The sequence below is a fragment of the Melospiza georgiana genome, chromosome 7 (genome assembly GCF_028018845.1).
Source record: "Melospiza georgiana isolate bMelGeo1 chromosome 7, bMelGeo1.pri, whole genome shotgun sequence".
Classification (NCBI taxonomy): Eukaryota; Metazoa; Chordata; class Aves; order Passeriformes; family Passerellidae; genus Melospiza; species Melospiza georgiana.
In genome coordinates, this window is record NC_080436.1 from 24,571,501 (window position 1) to 24,590,968 (window position 19,468).

General features: G+C 38.6%; 1 protein-coding gene across 5 annotated transcripts in view; it reads left to right on the forward strand.

The window, feature by feature from the left end:
- The window catches only part of RBMS1 (RNA binding motif single stranded interacting protein 1), a 175,137-nt gene that overhangs the window by 94,020 nt on the left and 61,649 nt on the right, over positions 1 to 19,468 (forward strand). For 4 of the 5 annotated variants that reach the window (XM_058027957.1, XM_058027952.1, XM_058027955.1 and 1 more), the window contains exon 2: positions 15,865 to 16,040. In XM_058027957.1, coding sequence (XP_057883940.1) covers positions 15,889 to 16,040 — 152 coding nt within the window. In that variant the 5' untranslated portion in view covers positions 15,865 to 15,888. The remainder of the gene's footprint in view (positions 1 to 15,864; positions 16,041 to 19,468) is intronic. The other variant, XM_058027953.1, reaches the window with a different exon arrangement.

Below are 19,468 nucleotides of genomic sequence, written 5' to 3' on the forward strand. Positions count from 1 at the left end.
GGACTAAATATCTTGAAAAAAAATTTATATACACATGCACACATACCTACATAGAAGTCTATGTTTGTCTGTCCCCTGAAGCTCAGGATAGAGCAGATTATTTGGAATGCTAGAACTGTGTTCAAGTTCTGCCTGTCACATACTGTGTAAGTAGTTTCTTTATGGTCTGTGAGAACATTCACCTGAATGCTATTATTGCTATTTCCAGATAATTAGCAGTGGCAAAGTTCATTTTGGCAAGAAACTGGATTGTTGAAGCAATAGTTTTCAAAGAACTCTAGTTTTCAAAGGTTGATTTACTGTTAGCAATAGGTACGTTAAATTTATTTGAGCAGATGTTTGTTGGGCAGAAAGGCAGTCAACTATGAAATATTACTGAGAACAGGAATAACTCCCTGAAGTTCAGTGGCTAAGATTTTACAGAAATTTAATCTGCTTATCTTTAGTGGTTTTGTCCTTATCTTTCCTATGAATGAACTTCCTTAGGGTTTAGGGGTTTCCCCTTTTTTTTTTTCTTTTTTTTTTTTTTTTCTGGGAAGTCTGTACTCCATTATTCTGTTGTCCCATTTAAATTTTGAAATCAAATTAAATTGCATAAATTCAAAATTCAAATATTTGGGATTTTTTGTTTGTTTGTTTTTAGGTTTTTGTTGTTTTTTTAAAGGAAATGCAGTACACCATAATTCAGTTTATGGTGATTTCTGTAGTGAACCGGTGCTGGTGTACAAGATTATTAGTGTTAAATATCCAACTGTTGTGCAGATGGATAAGCTGCAAAGGTAGAATTACTGCCTAGAAAAGTGCAGTTGAAGGTACTTATTGAAAATGTGATTCCTTGAAATTGTCCACAGTGTAAGATGAACCTGAAAGCAGTTTCTATGCACTGGAGTTGTGCAGTTAGCAGAGGCAAGTGATTAATTTGTCTTCAAAAGTTAGCCAATGGCTGGACAGATTCCCATTCACTGCAGCATTTTAAAGTTAGTTATCAATTCCAGATGTACTTATTACAAGTATTTTCCTTCATCTGTAACTTTCTGGTGTGTTCAGAGGTATGATACCTCTGCTGAATTCTTGTACCAAGGATAAGAGCATGACTATTAAAACTGTGCATGAGTTGGGCTCTGTGCCCGAATGAACCGGTTTATTCCTGACTAGTGTTTGTCATCCATCCACACATAGCACCAAACGTGGTTCAAGGCACGCGTCCCTTCACCACCCAGCGGTGGAGGCTGTCTCCCACAGGTGCTGCAGCTGTTGTGCCAGCTGTGCTGATCGTGGCCTGCTGGCTGCAGGGGCTTCTGAGCCCTTTGGTGGCTGCTGGAGCACTCCTTGGATGGTCTCTGCTGTAGCTGTAGCCACTCACACGCCTGAGTCAGACTGCTCCTGCACTGCCACGACCAGTTCTGCCTGGCAGTTGAATTTCTCATATATTATTAATGTTGTATTAGTACGTCTGGAAGCTTTCCTAGGTGTTATCTAATTCCTGTGTTTTTCATTTCAGAATTGACAATGATTCATTGTGCAGTCAGACATTTCCCCAGCAGCTATTTGGATGCACCAAGGAATGGCATCCCACATTTGCTTAGCATACAGCTGCTAAATCTTTGTAACTGATCTTCAAAACTAAGTTTCTGGGTGTAAAAGGGATTGTTCATTATCATTCACTGTGAAGTCACAAACAATTTAATTTTAGAATACATCCTATCGTATGGCTTGACTTTCTGCCATCTGAATGATATTCTTAACCATTTAAAATCACTTTTCTCTTAGAATTCAAAATCTGAGTTAAAAAGCTGCATGAGTTAGAACAGTAGTTTGCAAAAGAAAAAAAAATTTTGTCTTGGTTCAAATCAAGAGTGAAATTTTTAATTAGAAGACAATACGTGAGAAAAATTGATGAGGGCTGTAGAAGTGACTTACAACAACTTTTGTTTGTATGATTCAATATAAATTACAGCTATCAAGAAGAACAGGAAATAATAAAGTAATATAGCATGGGATTTTTTGAATTGCATGCACAAGGATTCTGTACAAGATTGTCATTTGTAAAAAGTCAACAGTCAGAAAGTATTGGATCTAATAAGTGATAAGCATCTACCAAAGCATCATCCTTTAAAGAATGAGAAAAGATTGACTTGGGTTTGTTTCAGATAAGGCTGTAATGAAAATTTGACCCTAAGGCCAGAGCAACTCTGCTGCCTGTGGCATGTACAGAGGATTTCACTTACTTTTAGCAGAGCAGTATTTGCAGGCTGCTTGTTCTTTTGATGAGCAAGGGGGAGACACCAGGAGGAAGAGTAAGCAGCCATAGGGGCAAGGATGCTGCTTTTTGGGGTAATGCCAGCCTAAGCTATTCCTTGAACTGCTATCTTGGTCTCTGGCTCCACAATTGCCTCTGTTGCACTTGGATCTTTTCAGCCAAACTGAGGGAAAGGTTGACTTGAAAGCTGAGCTTCTAGCAAGACCAGCAAAGCCATCTTTCTTCTTTATTTGGTACTGCACCAAAGCCATTTTATCAGACCAGCAGCTCTAACCACCCTTTTTGGCATCCCTGTACCACTCTTTTCACTCTCTGCACATCCTAGATATCTTAGAAAGTGCTGTTTCTACTTGACAATTTTATCAGGAGTTGAATTTCCATGTTAACACACCCAATCAGTAATGTTTGAAAGCTTTCAGCTTTCCATGCTGTTCTTAGTTGACCTGGTGCTACATTCAGGCCATCAAAGGTCAGTGCAGGCAAATAATTCCTAATGTGCAGCTAGACCTACTGAAGGAATACCATTTTCCTTATTCGTAAGGAGAAGCAAACTACAATCTATAAAAGTAGGCTCATGTGCTGGATTTTCCTATGCTGATTTTAGCAAACTCTTGCTGTTTTATCAAGTCCCCAGATTTGCTGTGTTCACAGTATTGTAGTGAATTGCCTTAGTGTATGAAAGAGCTCCTTCTCATCTGTGTGCCCTTGATCACTTGCATTTAGGAAAATATTTACATTTTTCATAACCTTGCATAAAGAGCATTACATTTACTAATTGGTTAGATTTTCTTACTACTGCTCCTGCTTCTAATTTAAATGTGTCATACTCCTGTTTTCTAGGGCTTAAAATTCAAAATTCACCCATAGATTGTCTTGAATGTTCAGCAACTTTGTGCTTTAAACAGGGCTAAAATCAGCTTCTCTAGGCCATGGATGCCCAAACTGGCTTTCATTAAACACCAGAATGGTTTTGCTAGAAATAGCCTGGATCTGTTGAGACTGGTGGTGAGCAAATGCTAACAAACCTTGCTTGATCCGAGGTGAATGGGATTAAATAGTATTTGTACTATACTAAGCATTGTGCTCTGGAGTATCCTAGTCCCAGTTCCCTGAAATGATGCTGGAAAAGTGATTGCTTCATTAAGCATTCTGGTAATGAAGTAAGTGATTTTTGTCTTACTGTAAAATCTAAAATTCTCCTTAAAAATGAAGCAATGCTCCTTTTTCACTCTTGTGCATAAAAATTGTCTATTGAGAGAGAGAAAAATGTGTCAAGGGGGCACAGCCACTGAGTGCTGGGAAACGTAAAGGATGTACTGAAGGGAAATGTGAGCAGAAAATGCTTCCCTCTAACTTCTAGGAAGCTAAACCAAGCTAAACCAATCCTAACCAAGTAGGTTAGGATTTTGGAGTTATCTAAAGACAAAAATTATTACTTTCTTACCTTTTCCAGGATAAAATTGTCCAAATGTCAATATTTTCCTAGTATTCTTTGTAGCAGATATTTTCAAAATAGAAGCTCATAAAGGCTTGTGGAAGAAAAAAAAATTAGGTGGTAATGTCTTAACCCATAGTGTTCAAACAGCCTGTAATTTAATTCAGGATTTGAATATATGAGATACACAGATATAAAATAATGTATGTAGAACTCCTTTATGTGTATATACTTGAACACACACAATTCCAGGGGCAGAAGGGTAACAAATGAGAGAAACTGTGTGTTTTTCTTGCTGTTTGTCAAGCTGTGTTTTCTGCTGCTAGTGTTTCCTTATCAACTGGGAATGTCTTGATTTGTCTGTACCATCTTAGCAGCATTTTCTGTAGTAAAGCAGCTGCAGGAAAGGTGGTGTTAGGTATCTGTCTGAACCATTCACTGGCCCGGTGAGCTGTTCTTGTTTCCATCTTTCCCAAGAGTTAAACATAGCTGCTTTTGTCATACTAAACTGATTGTAATTTGTCCTGTTCATGGGTGTAAATCTCTATGTGCTACATAGAATAAAGTTGTACAAATTGTTCTAAGCATGACAGACCACTCCTTTTTTCCTGAAGAGCAAGGCTATCCTGTGTGTGACTGTATTACATCATAAACCTGGAGAAAATGGACTTTTAATGTCAGCTATGCAGGATATGTTGTAGTGAACATTTGGCCAAAAATACTGGATGTGGTGGGCTTTAGTATGGCTCTCTAATGGTGCAGGATCATCTCTGAGAAATGTCAAAAGTAGCATGTTGTCCTTGGTGCTGCCTGCACACACCTTTATCTCGGAGCTCTTACTTTAAATCACTTTTGCTGGGTATAAGGCAAACTTACAGCACTACAGTGTTCATTGCCTTCCATGAGAGCTTCTGTCCTGGAGGTGTCATTGTGTGTGTTACTGCTCTGAAACAGTTGAACTAATGAAAGTCTTTGGTAAATCTGCTGCTGTCACACCCTGGCTGCAGGCGCTGCAGCCAGGCCACGCTCCCCTCCCAGTGAGAAATGAGGCAGGAGGCAGACGTTTTAGAGGCAATGAAGTTAAACTCCAGTTCTTTTCTAACGAGATTTGAGCTTCTGTGTTTCATTCTAGGGAACCATGTAGAGTGTTGGGAGTCGTTTAGAAGACTTTGGGAATGTCATTTGTAGTCTCATACATGCTACACGCAGTCTCATTACAATCCAAAGAAAATTGGTTTGCGTGTTGTAGCATGCAGACCAAGCAGAGTTTGTTCCCTGGTGCTCTGTGGAAAAGCCCTAGGTAGAGATGTTTTGCCAACATTATACACTGCTGTCTTCTGGTCTGTCAGTTCTGTGCAATGTTGAAATATATAAAACTTCTGGACAGATTTTCAGCTTGTGCAGATGAATGCAGAACCACCGGATGAGAGTGAAACCAGGCCAATATGTGCAAGTGCTGAAAAGTGACAACTCCTTACATAATGAGTCTGATGGTTTAAAAAGTTTCTACTGATCTTGCTCATGCTTTAAAGCTGTATTGCTATTTTAATAATACCTGGCTGCTTCTGTACAGTTTGGTAGTTTTGCCTGCTTCTATTCAGTTTGGTGGCTTTGCCCATGGAGGAGAATCACATTTATGGGGGTGTGGTCACTCTCCCATAGCAAATTACAAGTTCAGTGTTAGACTATATTTATAAAAATAATAATATATAAATAACAAATATTAAATATATATATATATATATAAAATGTGTGTATATGCATACACCACTTGCAGCAACACAGTCTCATTCATGGACTCCATGACTGTCAAAATGCCATGACAAATTAGCACAAACTCCTAGCTGAAGTTTAGTTGATGGTTCATCCTTTGCTGAAATAATTGTAAAAGTATCTTATGCTTCCCTTTTTCTTGATTGTAAAAGGCAGTGGGGTATGAAGCCTGATGAATTTAACACTCTTAGTATGTCTTGAATTTGGTATGTACTTTCCTAGTTATACCTGAAACTTGCTTTAATCCTTTACCAGCAATGTTGTGCATGTCCTGTTTCAGTGTGTTGATTATAATGACTTGTATCTACTGCATTTTATCATATTGCAGAATATAAAAACCATAAGGACACATCTTGAAATTTCAGAATTGAGAAGCAAACAGATGAATGGAACTTTCAATCCAGCACAGGTCATGCTGACCTCAATTCTATGGCAAATACTGTGAAAGACTATGGAAATAATTGCAGTGGAGTAACTAGGAAGGACAGTGGTGCTCTGAGTCTGCTTTCCTTTTCTTCAGCTCATGGAGGAATCATTTATTCCCATGGAAAGTGGTGCAAGATGCTATTCTCACTGATGTTGGTTCAAATGTTACTTGACACAGGCCCATAACAAGCTGCTGAGCAGCAGACTTGGGCCTTCTTGGTATCAAAGTTACAGTAACCTTTGTGTTGTGCTCAGGCAGAGTTCTACACCAGCTTGTTCTTTCCTGATTACATTAGTTAGGCCTGGAGACAGAAAAGGAAAAAAACATTTGCAAAGTGAGTAGGAAGGATAAAATATCTAAAGTGATCTGTACTTGGAAGTATAAATTGTGCAGCCCAAAGAGCCTTTTCATGGGGGCATCAAGATTCAGTCTTGATGATGAAGTCATATAAAAGTGGCTTTTTCTACCCTTTTTTTGTCTGATGTGCCACCTTTCCAACAGCTAGAGATGCTGGCTGTGGTGAAGAGGGTGTGGTCTCTCAGGGAGATGAGGGTTTAGGAATGCAGGAGAAAGGACCAGAGCCAGCTGCCTCATCTGTTCCATCGATGTTGTCAAAGGAAGCAGCAGGAATAGACTGGGCTACCTATTAAATACTTGTGTAATGGCCTTACCAGGAGGCACATACATTCTCTTCTTTGGACAAGAATAGAGGGATTCACAGTAACAGTGCTGCTGCTAGGCTGGGTGCAGTATGTTGCCCATAAGGAATCAGCAATCATAGACAAAGGGATTTTGATAGGAATTGACTCCCTCATGCATGTTCGGGCACAAGTTCTTTAATTTATTTAACTTGAATAAACAGAAAATGACATAGTGGATCCCATGTGAGCCAAAAGAGCCATCTGTGGTCTAACCCTGTGACAAACAGTATAGCAATAATTCCAATGCCACCAACAATGTGGAGTTTGCCAGAAAAGCAGATGCTTCTTTTGACATGCATCTTCAATATGGTGCCATTCCTATCCTATAATTGCTGTCTATGGAGGGAGGGTGGATAGGATAGCCAGATGAGCAGAATGGTGACATTGTCGTTTTTGGGGGAAAAGCCAAGTTTGGAAAATAATAAAAAAGGACAAAGAAGTATAAAAATCATTTTAAAGAAGCTGCAAAATTCTCCTCTGTGCATCATGAAATCTATGACACTTTTTAAGTAAGAGACAATACTTGCATGGATTTATCAGAAATCTAAAGGCTAATACAATATGAAAGAAGAATAAATACTTCAGAAACTTCTGTGCAGAGTTTTAAACTTTTTTTTTTTTAAAAGCTTTTCTTCCTCTATTGTTTTAAAGAACTAAAGAATGGCCAAACATTCTTAACATACTTTTTTGTTTGTTTTATTGCTGTACTGTCAGCTTTTGTAGTACAGATATTCAGGCAGTTCTTGAATAAGCCAAAATATCTGTATATATACTCTGCTACTTTACAGATTTAGCAGGATTAACCTCCAAAATACAGTGATGGATTGCATCCCTAATAGTTAAGAGATGGCATTGCCTAATGAAATTAAAAAATGTAGCTACCTACAACCATAAAAAGGATCCATTTTAAACATCACAAACAGAAGCTCTTGAAAGCAGCACATTTTTGATCACATTGAAAATTGTCCATGGCCCTGTTTGTTGACACTGGAAGGAAAAGTTCACAACGGATAATGACAGAGAAATTGAACAGCAGTAGAACTGGAGATTAGCGTTCTTCTAATGAGAGTCTGTCCTCTGAACACAAGTAGCTGCCTTATGTGGTGCAGAAGTCTCACTGCCAGAGCTTAGTTTTGTGGGATTTACTTAGAGAAATGGTTACCTGCTCTCTTGTATTTTCCTACAAGGGAGCCAAAAATGTCCAGGATAAAGCCATGTCTCTCATTTTCCATACATTTAAGTCCCACTTCTTCCATTACACTGTAAGTACAGTCAGAGAATAATATTATTTAATTTCAGATCTTAGTGCGCTGACATCTGAAGAGATTTTAAATGGAGGTAGTGAGTAGGAGTTTCCTGTTTAATAAATGCTAAAGCAGAGTCCTATTTACAATGCAAAGGGACCACTATGAACCTCTTAATGCTTATGAAGAGCTTATTGAATAATTTTTTACTTTAATTCCATGAGTATTGTCCTCTGAGCTGCCATTGAAGTGCTTGTGATTTGCAGGCTATGATGTGACCATCTATGATCTAGGCTAAACTATTTCTAAGTTAATTGCTGTTTCAGGTGAAGCATTTCTCCAGTGAAGGGTATCTTGAATGTTTCCTGTTGTGGAGAATGTTGTAAGATTTTATACCCTGCTATTAACATGTACCAAGAGATGTGTAATGCAAGGGAGGAATATTGTATTATTTGGATTGAGTGTCATGTATTTGTATTGCTACCTTTCAGGTGCTTCAGGTGCATCAGTATGCAAGTTACACCTCTCTGAAAATGGATGTGTTTTCTTTTAATTGTCATTTGAATCCTCAGGCTGGAACAAAAACTTCAACATAGTCTAGATATTCAATACTCGGTGCTTTCTGGATCCTGAGCAAAAGCCTTAGCTGGTTTCACTGAAGAAAATAGGCCTGTGTATGTACTAGAATCAAGAAGGAGGTTGGCAGTGAATTCTTTTTTGTCTACTGCTCCGTGAAGGGCTAGCCACAAAAACATAGACATGCTTTTTTGTCTGTCTGGTAGATCTTAGTACCATGCTTTCTTTCTTTGGGTACTTCAGCATCTTGACTTTCTTTTCAGATTCTTTAAATGCAGCCTAGCTGTTGGATTGCAGCTTGTTCATATTTCAGAAACTGAAGTCTTTTGCTTTATATGTGTCTATAATTCTGTCATGAATTAGGGCACAGTACCAAGGTATTGTTTCAGGGGATTGTCCAGGAAATCCAGGTATAAAACTGAGAGGGAAGACAGATGCTGTGATTCAGGATGAGCAGGTGGAAGGGGAAAGGGAGGGTTCATGACATCTGGAAAGGAACAGGATGTGGCCCAGTTCAGCACTCCCCTTGGTCTCCTTTGGGATAGCTTTTATGCTGCAGTGTGGCTAGGTTTGTGTATTCTGCACTTTTTATTGTCTCTGAACTAGGGGAATCAGTTTGTGGAGCACCAAAAAATCCCTGTCAAGGGATAGAGTCAATGGAGTAAGTGTGGAAAGTTCCTGGGAACTTTGAAGTTTTTTCATTTATCTCTGAGACTCTAAAAGAGCTCCCTGAACCAGAAGGAGTTTCTTGTGCTCATTGCTTGCTTTATTGTTACCATCTTGCCTGCCAGCTCCAAGTAAAAAAGCTTTTTTCTTGAGTAATAACAATAAAAAATTCTAAACACCCTTTTCTTGGAGAAAAAAAAAATCTGTTCAAAGCATCAGTGTGAGTTTTGTCATAAATTTCAGTGTGGCCAGGATTATGCTCATACTTCCTCAAGTGTCTCCCTGGAAAAGATATAGATAGATTTTTGAGCTTGCTTTCATTGCTAGCAGAAGATTGCTGTTGCATTAAGCTTTAAATGTGTAATTTAAATAATACTGGTTCCATTTCCTGTCAAAATATGAAACTGTGACATTTTATAAGAAGCTGGAATGATTTACTTCAATACTTTCTGGTTTCAGTAATTGTTGCTTTCTGGTGAGAACAGGTTCAGTCCTGCTATGTTGCCATAAAATCTGAGGAAAGGAAGCAAAACAGCTCAGTGGGGAATGAGTTTGGGTTGCAATCAGGTGAGTCTGGAAGTGAAATTGTTAGGAGGATCTGAGTCATGACTGGGGGTTTGTGCTAGACTTTGTCTTGTTTCATTGCTGGTAGAGCCACTCTTCATGAAGGCATTTTAAAAAGGAAGCTGTGAGAAGTACCTACTCATTCATGCTTTTCTGTAATTCGAGGAAGGGCTTCTTCAGATGGCTCAAAAAAATGGATTAACTGCTTCTCTGGATTTTGCCAGAAACATTTTTCTTACTGGCAAATTGGTTCAAATTAGTTAAAGTACAACAAAGAGGAAAGAGAGTATTAACTAAAAACAAATATCAGAGTGAAAATAACTTTTTCTGTATTATTTTCATAGATGCATGATGATATCCACCTACGGTTTTGTTTCCTTTTAGTATGAAAAAGACTTATCTGTAATTTGAAAAACAGTTTTCATAGGACTTGGCTGTAAAATACAGGCAAGAAAAAAGGTATAACCCTATATTTTTTTTATCTTGTAAAGCTCCTGTTAAAACTTATCTATTAAAGCAAGGGGGCTTCCCTGTTCAGTATATGTTTTTTTCATTGATTACTTAATTTTCCTTCTCTTTATTGCAGTACATCATTGCTGTAATCCCAGCTGTAGTATTCTGGGCATAGTACTTTCATATCAAGACATGGAACATTTAGAGCAGGGTTTTTGGTAGAAACACAGGGCTGGATCTCCAGGTGCTCCTGGCTTGCCTGTGATTTGTAACAGGCAGGGTCTGTGCCCAATGCCAGCATCCACCCTCAGGGTCCCACATCTTCTCTGTAGTTGTTTCTGCTCCGTGTGGCTGAACCACTAACACCTTAAGAAAGATGGAATAGCCTTGCATCCTCAGTATGCAAATAACTCTGGCCACAAAACACAATATCCATAGTTTCTGCCATGTGCAGATCACCAGCCCTTTCTGGAATAGTCCTGTTGACTCTTACAGTGTCACTATGAGATCATGTTTTTCACCCATGCAAGGAGAAGTTATGGTCAGTGGTTTAAAGGAGAAAAAGGGAGCAGGTATCAGGGTTTTCCTGCCTGAGGAGATTTTTAGCAGAAGTCTGGAGCTTCTGAGATACTCTTTATACTGGTGTCATGCTGGTGTCATGCTGAAAATGCTTTGATTTGGTTGTTGAATCTTTCTGTGACAAGTGCTTACAGACTAAAGAAGAGCAATTGGAGAAGCTACCCTAAGGCAGGAGATATGAGTAAAGCAGCAGCAAAGCTTTCAGTTTCTGCTGGTTGACTCATGTCCACTGAGAATTGAACTTGGAGAGGTCTCCAGAAATTCAGTTTTGCTTGCTGTAATGTTTCAGACATGATGAGGAAAAACATGAGGCAGAATAGTGCAGGACACTCAAAATGGCATCTCCGCTGCAGCTGTCGCTTTGCCGGCTTAGAATAAGTGATCAAGGTTTAATGTTACCTTATTTAAAGAAAGATAATAAAGCAACTGTCTTCATCCATGAACACTCATTTCTGTTAAACACTTGGAGGAGTTCTTTCTTCTAGGGACATGATTTAATTCCAAATGAGTTCCTATTTCTTAAGCTGTACACAAAGTGTTGCAGTGTCTTGCCTCACTAGGTATGGCATCTTCTATTCTACTGAGCCCGTGCTTTCATTGTGCATGTAAAGCTCTCTCTAACCTGAAGTGTTAGGTAGATTAATAAATAAACAACCAAGGCCCAATTTAACAAAAATTAAATCCAGATTTAATACTTTTCCTCACTGTTGCACACATCCACAGAGAATGCATGATAATTTTTATATCAGTGCTGGTTACTGAAGGTGCTGCTTTCAAAATTAGGGAGGTTAGGCAAAGTCAGGCTGGGTAAGCAGGTGCTTGTAGCTTAATCACTGAGCAAGGCTAGGGAAACACTGCTGATGAGATTTTGATGCTATGAGATGATCCAAGTAGCAATTCTGGCTAAATCTGATAGTTAATGTAGTCTGCAATTTATGGTTTGAATTCAGAGTAGATGTGTGAGAACTTTGTTGTTAAAAGTCATGGTACTTTTCCCATTAGGAACTTTGGCTGAGTGATTAAACTCATAATTAAATACTAGCATGTTATATAACTTTATATGCATATTTTATTGCACAAAAAGACTTAAATAGAGTGCTACTGTAGTGATCATACTCTGTTTTGGGACAATGGCTTGCAGTCATTGTCTAAGTTATCTTCTGCTCATTGAAGTTCTGTTGGAATTCTGTAGTCTGAAGGCAGCAGGGATCAGTATCTCCCAACCCCCAGGCCAAAGGAATTTCTTGGGGTTACTCCATTTTGGTTTGTGGTCTTGTTTTTTTTTTTTTTTTTTGGTTTTTTTTTTTTTTTTTTTTTTTGTTATCTGTTGACAGCAAAGAGATTCTTCTGTTCTTAGGGAGACAAAATCCTGCTCTGACTTATTTGCAGTCATTAAGCATAGAATGGTTTATAAGAAAGACAGGAATGGCTCATGTAAGATGAGTATATTCTCCAGCTGGTTTTCAGTACTTGCAGTTATTCCCATTTGGGGTTTATATTGAGAATGAAATACAGGCAAACAATTCTCCTAGTTTTAAGGCACTTCATGGGGACTGTTCAGTCACTGAGCTTTTAGTTTTCCTAATAAGTACCTGTGGTTTTCCCATTGCTGTGGAGGGGCTGTGGAGGGAAGGTCTCTCAGAGAGCAGGCTCCTCACAGCTGACTCCAGAATGGGCTGGGGAGATCATGTAGCAGATGGGCTGATTTTTCTGTCACTGGCCTTTTTTGCTTAGATGTTTGTTGAAGATGACAGGAAGGAAACTGCTGTGTGAAAAGAACAATCACTAATTACCTCTTGGAGTGAAAACTGAGGAGGAAATGGCAAACCAGTGTGACAGTGGTATTTCTTGTGAACAGGAATATTGCCACAAGAAATAACATTCTGTTGCCTACATTTATTCCTCCTATCCTTGAGTTCTATGTTTTAATTTAAGATGCAATGATTATGAAGAAAAAATAATAAATGTATTTTTGTAGATGTTGCAATATTGCAGATTATTGTGAGGTCCATATAGTAAAAACTTAAGAACAGCTTTTGATATGAATTTTTAGCAGAAACTACAGTTTGTAACCCAAAACTTCTAAGTTTTATTTCAGGTTTTAGACCGAGCACTCAGTTAAGGTTTGTGAAAGCTGTTTCTAAACAAACAACCCCAAACTTTGGCCAGGTCTCCACTGCAGAATGTCTTGCCAGCAAAGCACTGTGTGTCAGCCAGGGGTGTGGAAAAAAGTCATACATCCCCGCTGACATCAATATGTTGGCGAAAGCCCAGGTGTGGATGCAGCTGTGCAGGCAGAAGAGAGCTTTTATCGGCTTGGCTGATGTTTTTGGGGAGGTGATGCAACTCGGCCAGCAGACAAACTCTGCTCTGGCCCGCGCTGGCAGCGTAGGAGGCTCCGCCAGCGCGGTCACGGCGCCGCGGCCACGCTGCCAACCAACACTTTGCAGCAGGAGAACTGGAAAAAAAGGCCCCTTTGAACAACAGAGGGACCTCTATAATTTAGTTTTTATAAGTAGTCGTCGATGAAGAACAGAGCGGAAAAAGTGATTCAGATTTAAAAATTAAAGTTTTAATGTAAAAAATGTGTTTTAGTTGTATGGCTTAAGATGTCGCTGTCCCTTTAATGGCTGGCTGTCGTTGGGTTGCAGGCTTTGAGAGCTGCAGGACACAGCACATGGGTTTTGTAAAGCCTTTAAGGCTTGTGAAGGTATGAGTCTCTCTGGAAGCACTGGAAAACCTTCTGTCTGTAAACTTAGGAAGACAACTATAGTCCCATTTACATTCCCATCGTGTTTGAATGTGACCACTGGCACTAGAACTTCTTCATGTTTAAATAGAAGTTTAAATTTCTCAGAATGGAGTGTTTATGTTTTACAGACAGACAGAATTAGGATTCCTGCTCTCTCTACACACAGACACACATTTTCCTCTCTTGCCTTTGGCCAGCTGGTGACAAGATTTTACAAAACTCCAGTTCTTCATAACATAGAAAGATAAAGATTTTAAGGGAAAAACACTGTAAGAAATAAAAGCAAAACCAAACCAAAGATACTGAAAAACTTAATAGAGGCTCTTAGCCTTTCATTGTAATTTAGAATAAACCAGTTTAGATGAAGACAGGTATGTGTATATTGAGATTTTTGGCAGCTGTACATGCACATTTTGAAACCGTAAACAGAGCAGTTTTGCATTTGATCACTGTTTGCATTTTGAGAACTTCACTGAAGGCTTTTTGAAGAGAATTTCACTGTGCCAGACTAAGTTTGTTCTGTTGTGAAAATGTTTTGAAACTAGTTGCTCTGTCATTCTGCATTGCTTGTAACCCTAAAAATAATTGCCTGGCGTTACTGGAAGAAGAGTGGTCTGACAGACTGACTTGTGCTACTATTGTTAAAATCCGTCAGTGTTTCCATTGCAAACTTGGAAGGGAGCATTTAATCTTTTTCCCTGGAAGAAATTCTAGATCAGTTCTTCAATTCCAAATATAAATATTTTGGAAGAGATTTGATGTTTCTAAAAATCTTTATTAAAAACAACAAAAATCTTTAACCCTATGGCAATGAAATATTGATACTTAGTTATGAAATGCTAAATGATCAGGAATGTATTTTGTTCTTCTTTGTAATTTTCAGTTCAATTAAATTGGGCAGCAACAATGTTACTTCTTATCAATGTTGATTTTATAGCAAGTTTTGCAGTTGGCTGTTCCAGGCCGTTATAGCTGCATAATAAACTTTGCAACATGCCAAATTGGAAGATTTCAAAACCTTCCTAGGAAAGCACAAAAAAGAAACCATAATTACCATAAAGTATCTGATATAAGACATGCCTTTGTACTTTTCTCCCACTCACACTTCCACTCCAATTTCTTGAGGTTATCTCCAAAGTAGTTTCACTTTTCTTGCGTGTAGTTTCATGAATGCTCTAAACAGAGGTAAACTCTAATCCTTTCCTCTCTGCCTTCACATTCCTGCTCCCTGCCTTGTGACAGCCAAAGCTTTTGCGCAGTGCAAAGCCCACATGTGGTGTACCAGATCAGGGAAGATCATTTTTGGGTTCAGTTTGTGGCCATACAACTGTTTGTACTAATCCAAGGAAGAGGGTGGCACTAGCGTGGGAACAAGTGAGTCTACATTGGCATCTCACTTTATATTCCAATTTATTTTTTCCCCCTCCTGTGCCTTTCCTCTGTATTCAGGGGCAGCTCTTTGCTATGAGTGTGTGGTGGAATCTCAGGCTTTTGCAGGAAAGGAGCCACATGCAGCCACTTTGTCAGTGAAAACCATGGAGTCACAAGATGTTTACAGGCAACTTCAGTTCTCTAGTATATTTTTTTTTAAGTATTCCTCTCTTACAATGCAGGTTCATAGTACTTTTTGTACAGTGCCCTGCTGTACTTCTCTTAATGCAAATGATTTCTCTACTGTAGATTTCCTCTAGGATGTTTTATGTTCCATTGGGGTCTGATTGCAAGAGCAATAGGTTTGATACCTTGAGGAGTAGGTAGAAGTGCTTCTGTGCTTTTCTCCTTTTGAAACTTGATTTTTTTTGCCGTTGTATAGAGCCTTTTTCTTGATAATTGTGAAGTAATCCACAAATATGGAGACAGACAGCAGTATGAAAGTTCCCCCAAGGCACACCATTCATTTAAAGTATTTTCCTTAAGCTATCTGTGCTCCTTCTCTATTTGTAAAAAAATAATAGCAGTATTATATGATGTAGTAAAAGCCAGAAGAGATAGAAAAGAGGCTCCTAATTATTTTTGTATTTTTTGATAGATTAAGGAAGGAACATGGTCTTTGTGCCTGCCACAATTCGACATGTGAAACAGTCATAGTGATGACTGTTTGTACGTGCTGGAACCTAGAGGAACAATAGTTGCTATTTCATTTTCACATGAGATGACACAATGAAGAATGATAAAATCCTTTGAGTAATATTCAGTGGAGGTTATATATAATTTGACCCTGTGTCATGCATCAAGTGGTGGTTGGAGATATTAGGATGTGCCTGTGAATCCTGTCCCAAGTGTGGTGTGAAAGCAGTTGTATTTAAAATCCGTGGGTAATTAGGAACAGGTTGAGCACAGTGCTCCCCATGGTAAGCAGGCTGCTGTAGATGAGCTGATGTGCATGCTGTGATTGCTGCCTGTACTCTACTCTAACCTGCTTTTTCCTTTGCAGCAGTCCATTGTACCAGCCCATCCAATGGCTCCTCCTAGTCCCAGCACCACCAGCAGTAATAACAACAGTAGTAGCAGCAGCAACTCAGGATGGGATCAATTAAGTAAAACTAACCTTTACATCAGAGCACTGCCTCCAAACACCACTGATCAGGACCTGGTAAAACTATGCCAACCGTAAGTACAACGTTTAAATGTAAATTATAATGTCGTACCTTACAAGCTTGTAGTAGGTACCCAAGATGAGTGTTTGGATTATGAGGGAAGAAAACCAAATACATAAACAAACTGCTTCGTGCTGTGATATGGTGGCAGGTTTCAACTTTGCTGACAATCAGAAGGAAAAGATTGTTTGATGCTTTGGTGAAGCACAGAAAGTGAGAATACAGTGGTGAACTGAAGCAACCCACTGCTTTTGTAAAAGCTGTGATTACCCATTGTGCTGTTGAAATCACAGATAAAATTAATACCTAAATGTGAAACTTGCTATTGAGAACCTGCATAGAGGGTCTCCTCTGTTCACTGCTAAGATAATCTGTTGATACAAACTTGAGTAATTGTTCTGAATCACTGTGAACTACAATGTGCATTTGAAGGCTTATCCTAGTTTCAGACTAATTTATGGCTGTACTTTGCTGCACAGTTGTTTTTAAGATTAGAAATAGCTGGTCCATGTATGAATCCTGTCTAGTGGCTGAAGTTCTGGGTAGACTTGGTTTAGCAGAGGGCTTTTAGGCAATGTTGTTAACCTAAGATTTTTTTGCTTAAGAGAGTTATTTGTTCTATTTTTGAATTTTTACAGCAACACATGCCTCTTACTTTCAAATATGGGTTATGTGTCAAAAGACTGTGCAGTTGGGTTGTTTATACACTGTTTAAAATCACCAGCCTTAACTGTTTTACTGGATTTTTAAAATGTCTTAGTACTTCTGAAATTCATAGTGCACTGTCTGGATTATTTTGAAATCAAAAGTACTCAGATAAATTTTCAATACTACATGTAGGAAAACATCCAAATCTGTCATTTTGGATGAAGAATTATTAAGATTTGAATTTAATGCTACTGCTGCAATTTAAAAAATAATTTTATGTTCCATTTAGCAGATAAGTAAATAGGAGTATTCAAAAATAGAGCACAACACAAATAATAAAAATTGATAGCAAAACCTGTAAGATTTGGATCTGAGCTTATGTGAAGTGCCTTTGGTTTTGTATATTGCAAAAAAAATCTGATACCTTATTTATGGAGGATATTTTCTTTTTTAATTTAAAAAAATGGACTTTCAGGGTAGTAGTCACATAGAAGTCATCTTAGTATTAGAATAAAAACAGCTTGCTCTCAGATCTTTAAAGAAAAAAAATCTCTTTGCTTATTTCTTCAATAGCAAATTAAATCCTTGTGTTTTGCAGAGAAGAGAATACATAATCAATCTTTGAAAAGGCTTGTTGATAAATTAAACATTTTTACGGCTCCCTATGTGACAATGACCTCCTGTAACTTGAATTTTAGTTGCAAATGCATGTTTTACAGAAGTGGATTTTTCCTTCCCGTTTTTGTCTTTTGAACTGATGAGGAAACCTTGGCCTGTGCACTCATGTTATGTTAGGACAGAGCTGTGAGGTTATTTTGCACTGGAACCACCCCAGTAGCTACTATTTGTGCAGTGGTTACTATAGCTCCTTAATTTCTTTCTGAAGACATTTTGGTTTGCACAGTCTCAGATGTCATTGATGCATGAACAACCTAGAAAAAATATTTTTCATAATTTGCTGTATCTGGTCCTCTTCCTCTTAAATAACCAAATATTCTGATTTTGTTGTTGCTGTTCAATATATAATTGTAGTTGGAATAATATGAATTGTATAAATAAAGAACAGGCAAAAACTTCAGCCATGAACTTGTAAAATCAATTCTGATGTGAATTTACAGGCGTGGAAGGTTATGACATTTATTCCTGTGAGATATTTCCTTCTAAGAATTTTACCTAAGAGGAAAGGAGATTGTCTCCATTCTCCATTTCTGCTCAGGAAGCAAGTGAGATGTCCAGAAACTTTAGGTAGGGGACAACATAATCCCTGAGCAACTAACTGGATTTGGCAGTAAGACAGAAATGGCAGCTCTCTCCCTGTTCACTGAAGCTCAGTAATCCACTTTTGTAGACCATGGGAAGTTTCAGATGCAAACCTTTTCTTTCTTGCAAATCTGCCTAAGCCTCTAGGATGTAGAGGGCAAGATATTCTTCCAAGTGAACCTGCCGTGTTCATTGTTTAAGCTGAGATAATACAAAATAAATGGAAAATAGAATCTTGGACACACAGAAGTCAATGAAGAGACTGTTGTTTACTCCAGGTCTCTGAAATATTGTTTTGTCTCTTTCCAAATTCCTAAGATTTTACTGAGAGGCTTTTAGAGTAGTTTTAGCTCCTTTTCTCCATATGAAGTGGGTCTTGGTATCCTAAGACAGTGTCCACTGCAGTGCTTGGTGCTAAGAATAGATAGAAAGTCTGCTCTGCATTTTGTAGAAATGATCTTGCTAGTTGGCAATAAGCAGATTTTGGTGGATGTACATAAAAAGGTCACTGGCTTGTTTTGTGTCTTTTGGCTGATGTCAGGCAAGACAGAGAAACACCTGTGGGTTGAGGAAATAATGGTTGAAAAGCATCAATGTCACTGCAAGTACCAGAAACATCCCATCTGCAGAGATTTTTCCTTCTGATCGTCATGGACTGGTATCATATATGCTCTACTGAAAAGTTATTTTCAGTGATGGTTATGGTAGAGAAAGATTGCTTTTGACAGAATCCCTCAGAATACAAGCTCAAATAATCTACAGATTTCTTGTGGGGGAGATTGTTATACTGTGAGTTTTATTTGATTTAGTCGGGATTTGCATTGTTCTTCTCATGACAACAGTGCTAATTTTGGCCATGTTTTTACTTAGTTTAATTCTTTTTGGTGAATCACTAGAAAAACCCCTTATCAATTATGGAAGTGTTGGGCTTGCTCTCCTGTTGTAGCACAGCTGTGCAGTATTTATGAACACAGTGAACAAACGTTCACCAGCTTTGTGGAAAAGTATTTTCCTGGCAAGAGCACAATTTGCCAGTATACATGTCTACAAATCTGTCTCCACCTTCAACTGATTGGTCGTTTCTGTTTTTCTATCAGGAGAAGCTCTTTTCCTCTTTTCCTGGTTGAAAAGAACACATTATGTTTTTGTTGTGAGGGCTTGGGAGCACGGCTGTTTTTCAGAGCATATTTCTGGCTTTTGTTTGGGAACTGAAGTTGCCATATTTCTGAATAGTTCATTCAAACTTGAGCCTGCTACTCCAGTTCTGCATTGAGAAAGCAAATTTCTTCATATCAGTTGTGCCAGAGGCAGAAGTGTGGGGAGGACTGAAGTAGGTATTGTTTGTCACAAGGATGTCATAACAGTCAGCCCAGAACCAGAGGAGTGTCAGGGGGAAATGATGTGAGTCAGCCCTGGCCATAAGAGCTTCCCATCAGGGATGTGGGAGTAGGCAAAGCAATCCATGCAGTGGCCCACAGGTCCTGTCTTTTCTGTGGGAGGCTGGACAGGAGCAATCAGCTAAATAGGACAGGA